This window comes from Aquarana catesbeiana, linkage group LG05 (assembly GCF_042186555.1).
Source record: "Aquarana catesbeiana isolate 2022-GZ linkage group LG05, ASM4218655v1, whole genome shotgun sequence".
NCBI lineage: Eukaryota > Metazoa > Chordata > Amphibia > Anura > Ranidae > Aquarana > Aquarana catesbeiana.
The window spans coordinates 556,342,532-556,365,652 of record NC_133328.1 but is presented as its reverse complement, the minus strand read 5'-3'; the positions used below and the strand labels follow the sequence as shown (position 1 = coordinate 556,365,652).

The window sequence follows — 23,121 nt, the reverse complement described above, 5'->3', positions numbered from 1 at the left end:
CAGGGTGTCTGCAATTTTTAAAAAGTGCAGTAATATAGAAAAAAAAAAAAGAAGAAGGAGGATCCGACATTGCTGCCTCTAAGACCAAGGACCGAGAGAGAAATCAAAGGTAATCCCTTAGTTCTCAGTCTTCCGTGAGCAGCGCCAGTGACTGTCACTGGCTCTCTGCTCTTCCCCTTCAGTGCTTACTGGAGCGCCGAATTGTGGAGGGGGCGGGAGTAGCCGGCTCCCGACATTAAAGTCGGGATCACTCCAGAGTCTGGACCGGCTGAGTGATGTCAGCTGACAGCGTACTTTAGACAGCTGATGGCTGAATACGAGGCACTAGTGCAGAACAAAAGGCACTCCTGTGACCCACAGGAGAAGTATGGCCAAAAGAGCTTTGGCCCCACTTCTCCTTTAATGTGATTACTAAGAATGGGACACGCATAAAAATGACTACATTTAAAGTAAATGTACAGCAGTGAAGGTATGGCAATGTGCATAAGTTGCATATTTTGTTTACTAAACAAAACTCTATTCATTACTATGATTTAAGCTCCGTACACACGAACAGAAAATCATATGGAAAATACCGCTTGCGAAGCGATCGTACGATAATCGGATCATTAGTACAGAGCTTTCGAGAGCTGATCAGGACAGTTCATCCGATATTATTCTATCAGACATGCAAATTTTTTTCATACGATGCCAGATCGTGCGATTTTCGTCTAATCAGTACAGCTATCGTTTGAAAATGCAATACGAATGCATTACAATACATGACATCACTTCCAAATTTTTTTCTGTCGTGCAGGAATTTTAGATGAGGATCAGATAGCAAACAGTAGCATCGTTCACTTTCACACTGTGGCTCTGTAAAGTACATACAATATTAATTTACTAAAACACTGGTCACAGACAAGCAGTTATCTCCTTGAGAATGCCAAGCAAGGAAGCACCCACCTGCCATCTGCAATGCTGAGACACACCACTGTTTCTCTTAAGCCTAGTACACATGGGCCGAATGGTGGCCGACATGCAGCCCGTGTGTATGGCAGCTGGTCTGACATAAGCTTCTGTCGAAGGCTCATGACCGAAAACAGTCTGCAGACTGGCTCCCAATGAGCGCTCTCAGCCAACGGCTGACCGGAGTGCTTTGATAGGGCTGTTTCCCTGTCAGAACACAATAGCACAGCAGGGGAGATAGCTGTATTAACATCAGATTGTTAGTACAGCTGCACCAACCTGAGTTTTTTCGTTCAAACCTCAGGCTTGAACAAAAAAAAAAACTAGTAGCGTGTACGAGGCTTTACAGAAATGGTACACATACAGTTTATACTTATACTTATTAAGAAGTGTGAAAGATCACCTCCATCACAACAAAAATTTCCCAAAAATGAAAAACCCCCTTTATCATCCCCAAAGACCCGATAAACAGCTTTACCAATGTTTTTCATTAGGAAGTTGAATGGGACAGGATAGGGGCATATGTGACATATTATTCAAAGTGTTGCAAATCACACTGAGTTTAATCCAAGAACAAACATTTATTATACTGCAGATTACCATTCTTTAGATCTGTTAGCTGCATTTGTTTTTTTTTTTTTTTGGGGGGGGGGGGGGGGGTTTCGTGCTAAGCATATTTTCTGCAAGTTCAGAAAAAGATCTGCTGACCCTGCCAGAAAACGTATGTCCCCATAACTGTCTGTGTACGGTAATGAAATCTAAAACAATGGTATCAGATATTTCCCCATTATCTTCTGTTACACACAACCCTCCCCCCCCCTTTTCCCAATGAAATAGAATAATGGAGATGGAGAGAGGAGGTGTAGCATCACATAAAGCGACCCATCCCATTTGGCTGGAGTGCATATGCATGACGCCGCCATATGCGTTCCAACACTTTTACGACACACTAAAACCATCAGATAGTGTGACGGAACTGATGTTGAACTGCGCTTGTGCAGTTATTATGTGGCTCAACCCCCAAGTCCAGGTTCAAGCCCCACCATCCAAGTGGACATAGAGTTAGAATATAATTATGCCGGGCAAAGCAAGGCCGTGCCCGAAGCATGGTGAGCGAAGCGAGCCCGTGAGGCACCCTGTTGCAAAGTGGCTTGAACCTGGACTTAGGGGTGGAGCCGCTTTTACTGTGGTGTTTTGTCCTAAAAGTGTTGGAACGCATATGGCGGCGGCGCGCATGTGCACTCCAGCGGGTAGCCAAACGTGATGGGTCACCATATGTGAAGCTACAGAGGCAGTATTTGTTGACAAAATCAGGAGACAGGAGAACATAGAGTTACAAAGATACCCTTCTATATATACAGTACAGTGAGACAGCCTTGTCACTGCCGGGATCACCAGGTCAAAAATAAAGAAAAAATCCTGAAACTTGAAGAAAATCTAAGGACTGATGCGCTTTGTGTTTGGGTTTACACACCCTTTAATATTAGCACAAGCACAGTGTATTTACAACTAGGCTTTCAACACTGGATGCCAATATGTCAATGCCAATGCCACTGGATGCCAATATTTTACGTAACAGTTCCCTATCATTTGTTAAAGTGATTTCCTATAAAGAAAACATATTGTATCTAAATCATTTAAAATCAAGAAAATAAAATAGGCACAGTGCATCTATTGCCCTCAGCAACCATCCAACATTTCCGTTTTTCTTTCTTATTTTTATTTTTTTTAATAAAAAGGTTAAACTTGATTGGTTGCCACTCCATTTGTTTTTTTTTTAACTTTATTTCTAGTTTTAATGAACCAACCCCTTAATACTGACAGACAGACAAGACAGACAGACAGAAACACACAAGCACACTGGAACAGCAGAGAGAAGAAATAACAGCACATACCGATTGTAGAAATCTTCCCGGTAGTAATCATAATCAAACTCATAGCCGCTGTAGAAAGAAAACAAAGAACAGTAATGATCTGGTGCCTCAGATAATTACATTCATTGATGTCTGTAGAATGAAAGTTACAATTTAGCTCTAAAGTGAAAGACATCATTTCAAGCCTTTATCTGAAAGCGTACATAAGATTAGTTAAGTATGGTAATTTCCCAGCTTTCTACAATTTCACATCTAACCGCTGTACCGCTGTGGCCAGAGAACACGCTTTAATAATAGACCTTTTAGACATTGCTAAAAAAAAAACATTTATAGAAGGGGAGATATTATTTACATATTATAACAATCCAATACTTTGACTGAATGTTAAAATAAAATTCTACCAAAAATGTGTTCTTTTTCTTTCTATCTTTTGGATGGAGTTATACTGTGTCAGCTAGACCCTAGAGATATCTCTATAGACAAATACTGAGAATTTGCTGGGGAACAAGATAAACTAGCTTACAGAAGAACATTGGCTATCAGAGAAGAATCATGGTGGTAATAATCACTCTCCAGAAGTCACCAATAGAGCTGAGCACAAAAAAAAAAAAGTTACACATTTTGCTTAACCACTTCAGCCCCGGAAGGTCCCCCCCCCCCTTCATGAGCCATTTTTTGCGATACGGCACTGCGTTACTTTAGATGACAATTACGCGGTCAAACAACTCTGTACACAAATAAAATTGATGTCCTTTTTTTTCCCCCACAAATAGAGCTTTCTTTTGGTGGTATTTGATCACCTCTGCGGTTTTTATTTTTTGCACTATAAACAAAAAAAGACCGTTAATTTTGAAAAAAAAAACAACAATATTTTTTTACTTTCTGCTATAAAACACATCCAATAAAAAAAAATCTAATTTCTTCTTCAATTTAGGCCAATATGTATTCTGCTACATTTTTTTGGTAAAAAAATCCCAATAAGCGTATATTGATTGGTTTGCGCAGAAGTTATAGTGTCTAAAAGCGATGGGATATTTTTATGGAATTTTTTTTTTTTTTACTAGTAATGGCGGCAATCAGAGACTTATAGCAGGACTGCAACATTGCAGCAGACAAATCGGACACTAAGTGACACTTTTGACACTTTTTGGGGACCAGTGACACCAATACAGTGATCAGTGGTAAATAATATGAACTGTAACTGTACTAATGACACTGGCAGGGAAGGAGTAACATCAGGGTCAATCAAAGAGTTAAATATGTCCCTAGGGAGTGCTTTCTAACTTGGGGGGGTGCTTGTACTGTAAGAAGACAGAGATTTGTATTCCTGCTTAGCAGAAACACACAATCTCTGTCTTCTCCTGTCACAGAATGAGCATCTGTCTTGCTTACATAGGCAGACCACCATTCTGTCTGCCACGGGAAAGATCAGCGGGTCCTGGCTGACATTGGGTTGGCTGGACCCGCTGATTGGCTCCCGCTTCAAACCATATTAAGCCATTCCACCTCGACAGAAATAAGTCTAACTTCCTGTTTTGGCTATGTGACAGGACATGAAGGGTAATCTTCCCAATAGGATACAAATGGCAAAAACATTTTAGGGGTAAAAACCCTCTCTTTATGTATGCAAAATGAAAAGAATGGTTTTGCCATTGATTCTACATTAAAGTGTAAAGCTGGCCATAGATGGATTGAAATTTGTCTGGTTCTGGTCCATGTATGGCCTTCCCTCTTGACAGAAGTCGATCTAATGATCAACTTCTGTTGAACAGGAATGTTGGGAAACATTTCCTGATCAGTGGCTGGAACCAATTGACTGTAGCCATTGATCAGTGTTTTCTGAAAGCAATATACAATGTCCCAGCTGGGGGGATTCCTCTACCCACCTTGCTTTAGGGATGGAGGAATCCATTCTTTTTTCAATCAGCCTACTGGCTGATTGAAAAAACACCCAAAGAACTTGCCATCCATGGCAAGCCTATATACTCCTTTATCGGATGCTATATCCTGACCCTGACCATTTAAATTTCTCCACAGTAATTAAAGCAATAAAGCTTGTCCAAGACTTTCATTCAATAGTGGTATAACATCAGCTCAATAATGAGGTCAGCTCTGATCTTTCCAGATATGAACTTCATTTGTTAAATACACAACACAATATTATTGTATTGTTGTTTTATTCATAGAAGTATATTGTGTTACGCTGACAGAACTCCTCTTCTTCCATTTTAAATGCTGATAGGTTTTTCTGAATTATATGATTCTAGTATAACATATTTAAATCTTGTAAAGCTGACCTCCAGTTAGTAATTAAAGTCAAAGACAGGGCCTTAACTCTGTCTGAACCTTTAACAGAATCCATGTCATTGAAGAGGCTCAGCCTCTGTGCCTGCTTATGTGACAGGTACAGAGGCTGATCAGGGAGCTCAGTAACATTAAGCCTGTGGTTTTACCAGGCTCAGCGTTGCTGAGCTGCACTGAGGACAGAGTATCACTCCCCACTGTGTCTCCCTCCACCACATCCAAGGACTGGTAGACTGAAATTTATTACAGTTTCAGTTTTATATTTAGATTTAATCTACGTTTTACTAAACGTGCATTCACCGGGATTTTGAAAATGTTTCAGGACGAGCTTCAGACCCAGATTAGGCTAAATCATCGGCAGACTTCTGTTTTTTTTTTCAGACTGCAGCAATGCAGAAAAAAAACTCAAAGTAGCAGAGACATGGAACAAGTTGGACTGTTGTGATGTACACAAACTTATATTCACTGGAAAAAGACTAATTTGTACGACATTCCACAAAACTAAAGATTGTGAGAAATATTTCTATCCCTGTTCACAAAATATACGTCTCCTTGAAACTGGAACATCTTGAGCATTAAGCCCCATACACACGATAGTAAAAAATAAAAGTGTAGCGATATATATATATATATATATATATATATATATATATATATATATATATACACATATATATATATATATATATATATCAAAAGGTCTTACGTGTATAGAAACAGTGAATAAAACCTAATAATCCCTTGTGGAGCAAAGGTATGAAGTGACACTGTGTGATTCAAAACAATAATTGAAATACAATAAATATTGGTGACCAATAATAAAGATAATAATAAATTGAATCTGGAAAACCATACAAATTTGGCAAATCAACCACTCAAGTCTGTATAAATCCAAAATATGTGTTGATAATAACTTGTGAAAAAGAAAACCACCACCAAAAGTCTATGGGGGTTGTGCGTTGAAAATTATGGAAGTATAGCTCCCAAATTCCCTCGTAGGTGGGATTGGTCACATCTGGCAGGTGAGTAGACAATGAGGGAACCGCAGGTGGACAGAGGGTCTAGGTGGGTGACAGGACCATCACTGGAACATCAAGAGGCTTACCAGAATTTTATGACTTGAAAAGACCTACGTCTTACAAGTCAGAAAGGCTTGTTAACCAACCGGTCTGGACAAGATGACTCGTCAAATATCCTCAGCTTACAATGGGAGGAGGGGTATCACCACAGCTTTCAACATCCACAAACGATCCAATAGGCCAAACGGATATTTCAAATACCATGTGAGAAATAAAACTCACATAGCGTGATAACGTTTAAAAACACTAATTTATTAAAATAATAAAAGATAAACTCACATGTTAGGAGATCAAAGACAGCTCAAAAAAGGTCAAATAGTGGTAATCGTGAGGGATCCGCCCGACATGTTTCAGCTACAAAGCCGTCATCTGGGGTGTGGAGCCCCCCCACCTCACCGCTTAATAAACATATAATGACCCCCACTGGGAGTGTCATAATACCGGAAGTGTAACAATTAATATCACTTCCGGTTAATAAGGATCTTATTTTAATGTTGGACTTCCACAAGCAAGGGGTAAAGAGGCAATGATAGACTGTCAGTAAACATTTATCACCAACATAATGTAAAAAATATAAAGAATACAAAATATACTGTAATAATGGCTTGGTTTACTAATTCGGAAGTGATCCGAACGAAAACCAAGCCTCTCTATCGTTATGGTCAGGCCTCATTGGCTATAGGAGTATATCAGCGCCGTCTCGCTCCACCTATCTAGCCAGGCCTCGTAGTCTGTGTGTGCGCGATGACGTCATCTTCCGCACTTCCAATGCGGCGTCAATGCTCTCCACTAAACAGACCAAGCCTCACTTTCATGCTGGCAGCTGCATCACATCTCGTATGGGAAACGAGACGCTGATGCGCTACAAAGAGCCGGAACCTGGCCTTAATCCAAGATCAAACTGTCATCAGTTTTGAAGTGTCAGCAGAGATGGGTCTGAACAAAACTAATGATTAAATATGCCATGATATCAATCATCATTAAATTTATAAACAAACCTAATTAAGGTCATAAAGGGGCATCAACCTAAACTGTATAATATTTATATATAAAAGATAGTAATAAAAACTTAAATGACACTACCAATAAGGGGCATCATATACCATTATACATAATAAGATGGAAAAAATGGAAAAGACCTCATCACAATCATGAAGAGGCATACTCCAAACAATAATAATACGCAAAGTATATATATCTTAAAGTGATATTAACAACAATACCTACTAAATAATAATATGCAAAGTATGTATGTCTTAAAGTGATATTCGCAACAATACCTAATTATAAAAATAATTAAAATTAGCTGTAAAAGAGAGACCATAAATTAAATTACTAAGCTTGGTTAATAAAAGAATTGATGTCCCACTCCACATTAATACCTTGCGGAAAGTGGGACCCCAATTTGTAAATCCAATATGTCTCCAAACAGGAGACACCCCTAAGGGTCGACCCCCCCCGCCAAGGGGCAACATACCTATTAATAATGAGAATAATATAATAATTTCTCATTATTGATAGGTATGTTGCCCCTTGGCGGGGGGGGGTCGACCCTTAGGGGTGTCTCCCGTTTGGAGCTGTACTTACCTCCCTATTTGATCCTACCATACACACGATAGGGCTTTGTACATCCCCTGATGAAGTTACATGTGGTGTGACGTCACGCGTAGGGACGGGACAGGTTTTACATGCTGTGAGAGGTATACGAGCTCTCTGCTCGTTGGAGATAGGAATGTTTTTAATGTTGTTTATGTGAGTACCCTTTATCTTATCTAATAAAAGCTGCTGTTTAAATGTTATTATGCTATTGGGATCCCCCCTGTTTTTTGTCATCTTCTACATTCCCCCCTAAACATCTGAGGGAATCATCCCCTGGGACTAGGACTGCGAGGCTAGTGTTTGCATCTATAGGAGGATACCCCTAAAGATTTTTGGTCACATGCGTTTGCCCTATTACCCTAAGGTAAGGGGCCACTACTTACCTGTGTGTCTAAACACGAAGATGTGTGATTTATCTTGAGCACTGCACTGCGACTGATGCATGTCAGGACGTTGCTGCCACGTTATAAAAGAAAGACTTTTTGTTGAAACACTTTGTATTGTTGCAACTGTTGCATGTCAGGACGTTGCAGTCACATTATTTAAAAAGGATTTTAGTTGAAGCACCTGATATTTTTTGGACAATTTATTGTTGTAAATATAGTTGCACTGTTGCACATTGTCACTTTATGTGTTGCATGTCTGTTACACACTATGATTCACTTTATATTGCATTATGCACTTTATCATTAATTGACACTCTTACATTATTGTTATTTATTATGTTTATGGACATGATGAGATATACCTATTTATTGTTGTCACTATAGATGATTATTTTTTCACTACTTAGATTTGCTGTCATATGAGTGTAGAGTGTTACACGACTAATACTATCACTCCCAAAGTGTAACCTATACTTTCGGATGCACACTTTAAATGCATGTCACACTGATATAAGTTATTTTAGCTAATTTAACCAGGATTAGCGCGGCACCACTTAGTTATATTATTATTGATCCACAGGGTTTGGTTTGTACCTGATTCAGTGCAGGCAGCTTTTCCTATTTAGTCCAGTCTGGTATACACCTGATAGCGCGGGAATAATTATATATTTTTAATGCTGTCTGTGCGCTCTGCTATGACTTATATAGGCGGTGACCCCGCCCCCCTATGACATCACAGTCCCGGGGCATGCTGGGACTGTGAGGTCATAAAGGGGCGTGGTCATAGGATGACATGACCACACCCCCCAACTACAAATGTTTTATTCAATTCACACAAGGTAGCTATTATTGTTAGTAAGATATAACAAAATGTATTCTGATCATGAGTGAGCGTAGTCACCCTACAACAGGAAATATTTGAGTCACAGGATTACAAAGTGAAAATATGGAAATATACCTTAAAAAGGAAAACTAAGAACCACATATAAGGACTGTTATGCCCTGTACACACGGTCGGATTTTCCAACGGAAAATGTGTGATAGGACCTTGTTGTCGGAAATTCCGACCATGTATGGGCTCCATCACACATTTTCCATCGGAATTTCCGACACACAAAGTTTGAGAGCTTGCTATAAAATTTTCCCGACAACAAAATCCGTCGTCGGAAATTCCGATCGTGTGTACACAAATCCGACACACAAAGTGCCACGCATGCTCAGAATAAATTAAGAGACAAAAGCTATTGGCTACTACCCCGTTTATAGTCCCAACCTACGTGTTTTACGTCACCGCGTTTAGAACGATCGGATTTTCCGACAACTTTGTGTGACCGTGTGTATGCAAGACAAGTTTGAGCCAACATCCGTTGGAAAAAATCCATGGATTTTGTTGTCGGAATGTCCGATCAATGTCCGACCGTGTGTACAGGGCATTAGACTGCAATATATTTTTGTTTAGCAATTAGATACCCTTTAACTAATCTCTGCTTAATCAGCTGATATACAGACTTGCTTAAACACAATTTTCCAGCCACAGTTATTAAGGTGCCAGAATTCATCCTTGTCTTAACAGTTGATTCATACCTATGTATATTTTACATTGAAAAGCAAGACACATGAATGACATGTCCTGGTCTGGACCCACCAAAACTCCACAGCAGAACCATGTGCATTTTTGACAAGCTCAACCCAGAATTTGAGACAGTCCTATAAAAACTGTAACTCTTGGGTGATTGGTACAGACCTTATAATGCAATGTTTTTTGGTCAATTATATTTTTTGTAGGTTAAATAAACTGATTTGTTTAAATTTTTATATGATATTAATACATTTATTTAAGTAATAATATTAATAGCAATAATAATAATACACGGTGCTTAAATGCCATTTGATGATTTGATGCCACTGACTGCTAAGCACTGTCGGTATGCTCGTTTGCTATCTTAGCCAAAGTAATTATAAAAGAAGTTGTAAAGGCACAAGGTTTTTCTACGCATTAAGATAAAAAACCTTCTTTGTGTAGCAGCCTCCCCAGCACCCCCTAATTACTTACCTGAGCCCCATCTCTCTCCAGCGATGTCCACGAGTGTCTAAGCCGTCCGGGACACGCCTCCTGACACTCCTGATACTCCTCCTGATTGGATGAGACACACCAGTGGAGCCATTGGCTGCTGCGGCTATCAATCTAAGTCAGTCAGCCAATCAGGGGAGAGAGGGGGCTGGGCTGGGTCAGGGCTCCATGTCTGAATGGACACACAGAGCTCTGACTCGGCACGGGTGCCCCCTTAGAGAGCTGCTGGCTGAGGGGGCACTCGATAGGAGGGAGGGGCCAGGAGCAGCAAAGAGGGACCTGAGAAGAGGAGGATCCAGGGTGCTCTGTGCAAAACCAACTGCACAGAGGAGGTAAGTATAACATGTTTGTTATTTTTTTTTTAAATGAACCTTTACAATTACTTCAAGTGCTTTCTCCTCACTGCTAAGAAAAAAGGAGAAGTGTTGTTCCTCCTCTGACACATTTAGCTGTTTCAAGCACACCACTTGCTAAATGCAATTGGTATATTTGAAATATTCATATGCAATATTTCATATTTGCCAGACTAAAGAGAAATGAAACACAAATAATATAGTATGCTTTAGTACTGAATATAATAAGTAGACTATTAAATACATTAAAAGAATTATAATTCCCTTTAACGTGTACTTAGCAAGCTATTTCAAATAGTAGGATTTGCTATAAAATGAAAAACTCAATAAAACTCAATAACCCTAAACTCAACTGGCAGCTAATGACAGATTAATCTGCCATACCTTAAGATGCAATAATGATTTGCAGAGTTCTTAATGAATCCCAATTCTAACAAATCTGGTTCCTCCAATTTAGGTTTGCTAGAGCTTAATAATTTCTTGTGTTTATCTGTGATGGGCTATGCAACCATATTTCATAAACAGAGCAACGTTTTAATAAGATGACATGAAACATAACTATCTTAATAGCTTACATCTGAGTCAGGATATATTAACTTCTAAAGAAAGAAATCACAATTTTGTGTTTGATGTTCTTCATGGCACATCAATAAAAAGAAAATATATCACTGCCAGAAATGCTTAGATTTATTTTCTGACATTTACTATAAATTCAAACACACAGTACCAGAGCTATCTGTTGTCTAGAGGATTGGGCTTAGTAAGCTGTATGATCATGATTCACTACTGAATTATTTTTAAGCTAACTACATAGATCAGAGAGGGATATGCAATCACAGTGCGGGGGATGGAAGATCATGATTATCCATGAACAGGTATATTCAGATTGCAAAAATGTGAATAATAAAGATTTAGTCTACCCAAAAAATAATACTCTAAATTTCTCAGGTCAGGTTTCCTTATGATGACAGCAGAGGTCCATGCCTGTATGCATGCTGCAGTCTCCACCAGGAGCCTGTGTAACAGAGTGACACAACTGGAGCACATATGGAAGACAGAGACAGTGCATTGTCACACTAGAAGAAGTGTCTGAACAAGAAACTTCATTATAGATCACCATTCTTTAAAAGAAAGTTGCAAAAAAATAAAATAAAATGAAAATTACTTAGCAAGTTAAAGGTTAAATGAGGTGTTAGTGATTGGATTTACATATATTTTAAAGGGTAAATACATTTAAAGACAATGGTAGCAAACACAGATGAAAGATGTCAAGCCCTTAAAGTGGTTGTAATGTAGAAGGTTTGCATTAAGATAAAAAGCCTTCTGTGTGCAGCAGCCCCCCTCAGCACCCCTAATACTTACCTGAGCCCATTTCGATCCATCGATGTTGCACGAGAGGCTGAGCTGCCCGGGACTTTTCCCCCTCACTGGCAGAGACATCAGCAAAGTGCCAATGGCTCCGGCTGCTGTCAATCAAAGTCAGTGAGCCAATGAGAAGAGAGAGGGAGCGTGGCTGGCCCATGGCTCTGTGCCTGAATGGACACAGGGAGCTGCAGCTCGGGTACCCTTATAGCAAGCTTCTTGCTGTGGGGGCACTCATCAGGTGGGAGGGGCCAGTAGCATCAAAGAGGGACCCGAGAAGAGGAGGGTCCAGGCTGCTCTGTGCAAAAAGTAATACTTATTATATTGAGTTACTTCAGGATTCATTGACTCGTTTCAAACCTAAGTCTCTCAATTCAAGATTGTGAGTTTTTAATAAATTCCTTATTTCATACTGAAAAACTAAACATGTGCCAAAAGTGTTTCCTTGCTTCCTGAAAGAATATCAAATATCTGTTAAAAAATTATATGAGTAAGTTATAAATCAAACTAAAAAAATGCTACAAAAAGGTTTTAGTAGATTTTCCATACATGCTGTATAAATCAAAGCAATATTTCACTCTAAGGAGTGTTAATTTAAAAGAGAAAATGTGAAATTCACCGGCAACTCAATATCCAAGCTATCATTAACCTGATGGGGAAACTTCAAGAACAGAGAAAAGTGACTTTCATGCAATCATAATATCAGACTCCTCAGCTATCCTTTCATGTCCAAAGCTTGATAAATCTTAATAAGTTCTTCAGACAAGCTGTGATGACCATGGGGTGCCATCAACCAGAAGGCTTCCTTTGCAAGAGGTATTCCTAAATGTCTGCTTTATCTTTACTGAATGTTACACACTGGTATATCTTCAATAATAATTACTATTAATAATTACTGCATATTTAATGACACATACACATGTAATGTTTATCTAATATTCTTTGTGAAAATTACTTATTATTTTTAAACACAAACATTTAATAAACCAAATGTATAGAAAAAGTATGGAGGAGGCTATTGTTCCCCTAGCTGTCACACCAATACTTTGGCTTTAATACTTACTAGTCACTGACCTCTGAATTTGACCTTACTTTGACTGGTGTGTTCTTTAAACTTGTTCCAGATCAGCCAAAACAAAATGATTGAAGCCAAGGATTGCCAAAAATTGAGCATTTTGCAGGTCAGCGATGGTAGTCTGCATATTTCTCTCCATATGGGTGAATATAAGTGAATATACAAACCAGCATAGGTTTACTCAATAAGCAATACAACAATCTAACATGAGCTCACAAAAAAAACAATCAAAATGTGCATTATCTTTCAGTCATATAACTTTTTTGTTCTTCTTCAATTAAATAAAAAAAAATTTCCCTACTCACGCCATCACTTTTTATTTCTTACATCTTAAAAAAAAAGTACCGTATATGTATTACTTTGGCATCATAGGTAATGACACAATGATTTTTAAATTATTAGGCCCCTATCTCAAATGCAAAAATCATTCATAAGTGGCATGCTAATTGGTATTATGCAAGGAGTCGAAGCAGTTAAAAAGATTAATCACATCATGAAGGGCTGTGTTCATATTTCAGCTATTTGGGTTTTGCACAGCAAGAGTAACATTTATCCAACAAATATGTATGTGTCCAGGCAAGGCAAATAATGTAAGTCATCAAGCAGGAATTAAATTACAGTAATTGTGTATGCCCAGTGGGTTAATACATGATTAAATGGCACTTCATTATTATCAGAACAGAGAAGGGCAGCTCTCCCATCAATAGAAGCTTGACATGAAACTATAGAAACTGATGAATAGTAACACATAGCTGTAATTAACCCGAAAATCAAGCTGTGAGTATGAATTTCAAATTTCTGTGTCCTCTCACAGTTATTATTCACATCTAGTAATTCTTGTGAACTTAACTTGTTGCAGTTCTTTTCATTTTTTTGTACCTGAAATGTTCTTTAAAGTCGATCATACATCTTCAAATTCCAATCTAATCGGTTGGGTAAGGATCAAAGCAGGTATTGCTAGAGAGTGATAACTACTTTCAATTATCAAAAGTACTAAAAATTCTTACAGGAATTACAGATATCATTTCAACTTAGAGGAAAACTATAACGATTTTACGTCAATGGTAATTTTCTGTTTTTAAGTTAATATGTTTTTATTCTGTTTTTTGTATCCTAAGCTCTAGCACAACTATAAGGTGTAGGATGGTGACCTATATTGATCAGTAGAGAAGAGCTGGGTTAATGTAGCAGTGTTAAAGCTGAACACTGTACTGGAAAACGTTACCATTGTAGTTTTGTCCCCCTCCACACTGCAAGATTAAATGCTCATTTTGTTTAGGGGGATAGGAATAAGCACTTTTCCTTAAAGTGGAGTCACAGGTGTGCAGAACTAAGTGCACTCCTGTGACCCAAAAGTTTTGGCCCTACTTCTCATTTAAAGAAAAACTGCAATTGATGTCCATGATCTGGCAATGCTGTTTGGTGGGGCCCATGGATGGCACAGCCAGCAGAATAAATTATACATCTTTTGGCAGATAAGACAGTTCACAACCCAACTGTTTCTTCAGCTGCTTACTGGTTTACATTTAAATCTCAATATAATTTACCTGTCATTCACTAACATGCTTTCTTTTATTTGTACTATGATAGCCCTTTGTGGTACAAAGTAAAAACACCCACGAGGGAATAGGCCCTTTTTAATATCAACCATTTAAAAAAATGACAGGAATAAAAATCAAAAAGTGCACCCTTAAATGCTACTTAACTTTCTCGACAGTTTTTGACTTAACCTTTAAAGCAGATTTATGAACCTGTCAGGCACAGTTATAAATATCTGGAGTTTATATATGAGTGCCTGAAAATCTCTCCTCTTTTCAGCACTTAGCTTTTAACCGTAGACAATGCCATAACCTTGTTTTTCAGGAGTGTGTCCATTGGCAAAAACATCACGTCTTTGGTTGCAACGCACCACATATTTCAAATAATGTTTTGTTTGTCCTCTTTTTTTTTTCTAACCCTAAACAAACAAAATAATCAATCTAAATTTATAGTGGCTACCAAATGCCTTCATACACTGGGTACCAGTCCCGTATATCAATAACCAATTAATTGAATGGTCTGGGAACTTGCCCAAGGCATATAATATTCCATCAAGCAATCGTAGCGAAGCAGAGAAATCTCACTTAAGATGACTTTGCTGACAGGCACCCGTGACTCTGAGACTAAACATATAGAACACAAAACTGCATTTAGCCTGAACCTTACCCCAGAGCTCCCATCCATCATGCACACATAAGATTGCTCAATCAAAACCACATCTTTTCACTGAAAGTCAAGTACCCAACTAGATAACCAGAGAAGCATTCTGAAATCTATTTAAAGTTTCCAGATTTCAGTTCTCTAGTTCATCTTTGGAACAGATCACAAACCATGATAGTGAAAAAAACAGCTCTGTACCTTGAAAATATTGTTTTCCCACATAGTATGCACTACCATCAGCATATACAGTAAATGTCTATTCACAAAGTCTCTCCCTGTTAACAGTACATTTGAGAGTAGAATGTTAATAAAGATGGGGGCAATGTAATAACACAAGACTAATAACCCAACACATCCTCCGACAACCACCCTTTCTCCAGTCTCAATGTACTCCTGTATTAAAATTCATTGAGAAGATGGGGACTTGCTATGGTAGGTAAGGTCGTTTAGCATACAATAATTGAGCTGAGCTTAAAAGAGAAGTATGAAAACATATGCTACCACTTGTACATGGTATATGCTCCTACTAGAACCTGATGCTCGTTGTGACATATTAAAAAAAACATCCAGATATATTATTGCAATCTACAATATGAAGATAGAGTAAATGCCACCCAATATTTATTTACGGTGCCATCCTTCTCAGCAAGTTAGTGAAAGACGTTCTTTTAAGGTTTGATAAATCCAAGTTATATGTTGGTTTACATAAATACTGCATGTTACTATTAACAAAATTATAAGTAAAAGATTCAGGAACTTTTTAGAACTGAAGGTATTTCACGTAAAAGTGATTTTTGGTTCAGGAGACAATGGGATTGATTTACTAAAACTGGAGAGTGCAAAATCTGGTTCAGCTGTACATGGTAGCCAATCAACTTTTAAATTCAGCTTGTTCAATTAGGCTTTGACAAAAAAAAAAAAAAAAAAAAAATGGAAGCTGATTGGTTTCTATGCACAGCTGCACCAGATTTTGCACTATACAGTTTTAGAAAATCAACCCCAATATCTTTTTGTACACCGACAACTTGTTTTTAGACCCTGTTTATATATAGTGTGGTGACTTGCATTTACTGCACAGCTAGGACATACAGAAAACAATCGTTTTCTATGTGTCCTATTCACACTGCATTGTACCCACCAGTTGACACCAGAACACTAATAGAGGGGAAACCTTCCAATGAGGACACTAGTTCTGATAACCTTGGTGACACACCGAGATTCGCTCACTCTGGGGTGATTTCCTGTTTTTGCTATGGGACAGGAAGTGAAGGAAAATCTCTCCAATGGAACCAGATGGCAAAAAATAAACGTCGAAGATATAACCCTCCCTTACTCCCTTATAAATGAAAAAAAGTATTTTGCCTTTAGTTTCACTTTCATTGAAAATGCAATAAAATGATGTTATAACGTAAATGAAGACGAAAAGAAAGAGGAAAACAATTATAATAAACAAAGTGAAATATATTTTATAAAATTAGAATTTCTTCCACTGTATTAAAAAACAAATATTCTGCATAACAGCACCAACCAAAGAGGAAGTGCTAAAGCTGTAAGCTTCTTCAGCATTTATAGCATCCTTTCTCAATCGGGGTTCCATGGAACCATAGGATTCCTCTACAAATTGCTACAGGTTCCTTAAACAATTAGCTATTTCTGCTTCTCAGATAAGTAACCAATGACTACAAAGATCTTTTTAGGTACCTGTAAGTGAGATTCCTATCACTGAGCATGGTTGTAAAAGGTTCTTCTCCTAATGACCACAGTGTAAAGGGTCTTTCTCTCTTGACCATTAATGAAAGTGGACACTTCACTGACCACCATTGTATGAGGGTACATCCACACTGACTACAAATGTAAGGGAACATTTCAATTTTTACTGTCTGCATTTCTTTTCTGACCATTATTATTTTCATTATTATTAAGTAATTCATAATTTCTTATTGTTACTGAAAATACATTATTGGAAATAGTTCCTGAAACCTGAAAGATATTTCAAGGGTTCCTTCTTTTTAAAAAGGTTGGGAAAGGCTGATCTATAGTAAGGTCAATAACTGCGCTGACTGGAGCTATTCACAGTGCTGAAATTGTAGAGGCTATGAAAGACAAGTAGCTTTCCAACTTCTTTTACTAATGATTTTCCCATAGCTGTCACCCTGCAGATTCAGGTTAGGACATTTGCCCACATATCTGGATAATTGCTATCAGTAGAACCACATTTTTTATTCACTCCAGTTATTACAAAACAAGTCTGTCCACAGGAAACCCCAAACCTACTGACAATCCTTTAGGAGGTAAAACATAGATTTGGACAGGCTCATTATAAAGAATGGTTGTGTTTTTAAAAACACATATTTTTCTATGTATTCCAAGGAAAAATAAAGGAATTAGAACTTCACTAAAGTAGCACAAAGAGCAACCAAACAGATTTTAGTTCTGAATTGTCAGATTAGTGAGAGATGATTTATGATTGGTTGCTATGGGACTGCATTTTGCACAAAACCCTTCGCCTTGCCGATTAAGCCTGTTATTGTAGGAAACTACTGCGTCTATCTGAAACACAATCTTCACACTGGAGGCTTGCTCCCAGTGTCATCTTATACCATCACATGCCAGGCTGAAAAAAAATGGAAGAAAGCTCAAGAAATTGCTCTATTCTTTTGAGGACAGGAAGCCAGAATGCTATTAAATGATATGAGATCTTTCATGTTCGTATATTTTTTCGAATGCTTGAATCAGATGCCTTTGGCTTCGAGGCATATCACAAAATAGGCTATGTGCTGCAATAATCATCCAATTTAAAGTGTGTATTCAGCTCATTTGTTTCAAATTTTAATTAGCGCAGAATATTGCAATTACTTCTATTGGCCATTAACATATTCTGCTGCTCATTTGAATTCATTTGCATGGTGGTTTGCCTCAGGCACCTCCAGCAGTCCTGGGGTATTTATCACAAGTACCAAACTTTGCTGAATAGATCTACTTGGTGGATTAATTATACCTTTCATATTTTTCTTATTACACAATATATGTGGCATGGAAAAAAGCATGGAATTTTAGCATGTGGCCATTTGATTACTGACCAATGAGCAAAGAAATACCAATTTTAACCAAATGTACATGAAATAACCCTATTATAGCAGGGTTCTTACAGTATAAACTTATACCCCCATGCTGCTGACTACCAGATACACATACACAAAGATACATTAATGTTTTTATTTGTGGCTACACCACCTATGTTTATAGCACATTCCATGCTAGAAATAACAAAAAAAAAACCCAGATCCAATTATCTAACTGGAATCTTCCCTTCTTTTCTCCTAAAAAATTGTACTGTCCATCAGAATAATGTAGTGGAGCATGTGGACATGCAAATGTGAAGAACATCAAGTGTATCTAAAGCTTTTTTATTTTAACCTCCATCAGTTGTTTATTGCTGCCTACATCCTCATTTGGGAGATTCACCCTCTCCATTTGTTCTGCTGACTGTAAGTAATGGGAAAATCCAAAATTTTGAGTTGTCACCAGAATAGAAATTGAGAGGAAATCCAACGGGGACACTTGTTCAAGTGACAGCTGTCTAAGAACCAATTTCTCTTACTTTTGGAAGAATTCATTTCATTTTCTATTGTGTCTCTAGAGAGGAAGTAAAGGGATTCTGCCCAGTGGGACAAAAAAAAAACCTTACAGGGGTTATAACATTTCCTTCTCTGTCCAAAAATAGCACAATGTTTTTATTGCACTTTAACTGTACATTTATTTTCCTGTTTATTTGACTCTTATTTACTGATGGTACCGCCCACAGCTCTTTGTAAGTACATTGAACCATTACCATCGCCATTACCATCAGTCCATGCCAACTTAGAAGCCAATAACGTCCTTGCCACACCATTATACAAAAACACATGCAGTATATGTACACACAAGCACACAGACAAACTTTATATCTGGTGGAAGCAATAAACCTACCTGTATTTTTACAGCTACAAAAGAAGAATTTGTACAGTGGTTGTGGGAATGAGAACCACTGTACATGATCATACAATGTATTGTATATTTTATAATTATTTATTTGTATTCTACTACACAATTAAAATGATGACTAAAAATGTATTAAAAAAGTAACAGTACCTAATTTCAATTAATTTCATATACTCTATGCAGGCCCAAAATGTAATAATCCATATGCAGTGACCATGATCCACTGCTTTTAAAAGTACTTCCACTCTTCAGGAATAGGTCTTCTTTAATGCCCCCTCCACTCTATCTCTTCCTTTTGCTCCCCCTAAACTCTATTAGGTCATCAAGGATGAATAGAAATACCGGTACTACCAGATATGGTAAACATATAAAAGCAGCAGCAATGGAATCATATGTATAAACTAAGTCATTATTCAGAGTCACCTTAAGTAGGGATTTAAAAGTCTACATAGATCCATATGTCACTCACCAGTTGAATCCACCTTCCCTCCACCCCGCCACTGAACCAATACTTGTCTACGCACACCAATACATATATATTTACTCTAGTGTACTTTTACATTATGGGGAGACTCATTTAAATAAATAGTTATAGTCAGACAGCAAATAAATGCCAATGTATGGCTCACACAGTGGAATAAAGACAGTTCCTAATGCACAATACAATTATTAAGATTGTGTCCCCCTTACAGGGCATTAAAGTAGATGTGAACCCTCACCTTGCAGAACAACCCATTCAGTTTAAAGTAGAAATGAAAGGCAAAACATGTGTGTATACATATACAAAAACATTATGAACACCTTTTATTTTCCTTTTTTAGAAGTGATCACATACCCTCTGTTTATAGCTGCATAAGGAGCTCACAACGCTAGGAAGAGGAAACAGGAAACAACAGCACACTGGCCTTCCCAGTGAATGGCTGTGCAGGGTTGAGGTGTGAGGACAAGTCTGATCATTGGAGAACAGGCTGAGTTCCCAGCACAGGCAGAAAACTAACCTTGCTGTGCTCTCATGACTAGCGAGGCCAGTTTATTTTAATAGGAGAGCAGAGGGACTGGCAGGAACACCAGGTACCCACACAAAGTAAGCAATATAAAGAGAACAGGATACTTCACCTACAAATACATGGTACAGCGGGCACAAATCAGGAATATGAAGTGTTGGGGTAACATATTAAGGAGAGCAAGACTATCCAAACTAGTCTTCTACCAGATGCTGTGGACACACCACAAATCCCATGGCCCCAAAAATAGCAGTATCAGATTTGTACAACACTTGTAGACAAATTAATTTGGTCAACAATATTAAATGTTATCACAATCAATATGTATACATTGTTACTTTGCTTTGAGGGTGGAAACTGGAGCACCCATAGGGAATATGAGGAGAGTATAGATACTGATATCAGATGTAAAATTTTCTCCATCTCTCCAACTCTTTTTTAAATTATATTTTATATTTTTACTTGTGTTGTTATGGAATGCTGGGGTACCAGAATAGGTTTATAGACATAATAAGTATAGTATAGATGTATGTGTTCACAATCTCACTTTGCAAGCTTTCATCTGAAATTAGAAAAACTTTTCTATTCTCAATCTCAATCTTTAGTACAGATCCATCATTCATTGATTTTCATTTGAAAGCTGATAAATAATAGGTTCCTTATCCTTAATAATTGCAAATCTACTCAGGTGCTCTTGACATTGCTGTCAAGCTGTGCACATGCATGATTGATTATTCAATTTATTGGCAATATTGTACCTGTCATGGCAGTTCAGTTGTCTTGGTTTTGACAAGTGCAAAAGGGTGTCCATGACAGCTGCACGATCAAGTGATGGGTTTAAGCACTCAGATGTTTCAGCAAACTATTCTGAGTGACAGGTTGATAAATTAAAATTACAGTTGAAGAATAAACTCTGATTTCAGAGAATGTAAACAGCAACTCAGCCAACATTGTGTAGAGTTGACAGTGTAAACCTAAAGGGATTTTTCACTTTCAGCTATAAAGGTGTAAAGCTCTGCTTATGGACTGATTAGGAAAGGAGAGTGCTCCCCTCCTTCCCCGGCCGAGACACTGCAAAGTTAATGCAGAATACTGACACTCATAAACCCAAGTCTTCTGAATCCAAACACATTCTTAATCTAAGAGACTCTGTTTATATGAAAGCAACCTGAGAAGTTTCTGGTAATGTTACTTTAAAATGAAAGTGATTTCAGCACAATCATTGATTTTAACAAACCAACAGATAGGTTCAGATAACATATGACCTTTTCTCTTTTTTTGCCATCCTTAAACACTTCTGGGATTTTCAGGCACCAGCAACCACCGGCAGCATGATAGTCAAGCAGACATAGTCCTCCATAGCAAGACACCGAACTAACTTTAAAGCCCAAGTTTAGTTAAAGTGTTAGTTCTGAAGCTACTAGTACTAGTCACCAGGTACACTGTCACAGTCACTCTTTTGCCTTAATAATCAGTCTAAAGGTTTTCTCTTTTTGATGCTTTAATGGAAACTTGGATGGGTGCAGGGTAACTGTGGGATACTCCAGCAACGTTACTTAGTAACTTGAGAACACTTATCCTCCTCATAAAGAATTTGAGCACAGTCCTTGCAGCAGCAAATGATGAGCTGAGCTACACTGGGTCACCATGAACAATGCCCATTCATTTCAATGGGCAGGGGCGGTGGAGGAGCGATGTATACACCGCTTCTTCACCGCCCCAAAGAGGCTACTTGCAGGATTTTTTCTAATGTCCTGCAAGCACACCGCCCCAGTGTGAAAGCACTCGGGCTCTTACACTGGGACTGCAGGGGAGGCGTTTTACAGATGCTATTTTTAGCCCAGAAGCACCTCAAAAATGCCCCAGTGTGAAAGGGGTCTAACAGGTGCAAGGAAAAAATAAATAAAATATATGTATATACATTTTAGCTTGCACATAATTAGATGATGGAAATCAGCAGAGCTCCACCACATTCACCAAGCTATGGGAAAATGAAGTGCAACTGCACTTGCAACATTCACAGACTATATGATATAGGCTATATTCCTTTAGTATATCAACCCCAGTGTTGTCCACCTCTTCCTGATCTCCTCAACTTGCTGTTGTCCAGTAAGAAAACTCAGGAAATTAAAGCTCTTCATCAGCACACCTTGGTACAGTGAACATTTTTTCCTTTAATAAAACAACATGCATCACAGGCTGACATTACGGGACCTTTCAGGATCTATTTTTTTCAAGGCAATAAGAAAGCTCATCACACTTTGTAGCTAATGTGGAGGAGTGCAGGAAGGTGCCCTGGCAATTCAGATATCAAAGCTTTATTTTAACACGTGGGAATAGGTAAAAAAGAAATTGTTCCACAGATTTTTCTTTGTACATGAGCTTTTAAAGATGGTAATTAGCATAGATAAGATGAATAATCCTACAAAAGGGGGTGGCATTATTATGTAAAATACATTATGACCAGTAAAAAGAACATATTTGATTTAAACAAGGAGTTCATTTTAATTTTCTTGGAGTTGCTTGCACAAGTGAAACACCTATTTTTCTTGTGGCTAATGTTCAGTTTACCTAAAATGTAACAGATAAAACAGTCATATATTTAAAAAAAAGAAATGTCCAGAAATAAATAGGAAAAAGGTTAGTGAGGTCTGAAGCAACAGAATGAATGTGTCATGAAATGGCAGTTCAAGTTTGCATTTAGGGTTAGTAACCATAGATAAGGTCATACTTCTGCTCATTCTGCTTTCTTCTCCTGTCAGCACTTGGTCAATTGGTTAACACTTAGTTTTAGGTGTATGGTCAAGTGTACACGACATATAGCAATCCCAAAAAATGTGGAGCCTGCCATTGCTGATCATCTTCTGGAAATGCTTGTTGCCTGGC

At 38.0% G+C, this 23,121-nt stretch overlaps 1 protein-coding gene across 2 annotated transcripts in view; it reads right to left on the bottom strand.

Moving 5' to 3' along the window:
* Positions 1-23,121, bottom strand: part of RALYL (RALY RNA binding protein like) — a 1,862,755-nt gene that overhangs the window by 195,175 nt on the left and 1,644,459 nt on the right. For both annotated transcript variants that reach the window (XM_073631886.1, XM_073631887.1), the window contains one exon: positions 2,844-2,891. In XM_073631886.1, coding sequence (XP_073487987.1) covers positions 2,844-2,891 — 48 coding nt within the window. The remainder of the gene's footprint in view (positions 1-2,843; positions 2,892-23,121) is intronic.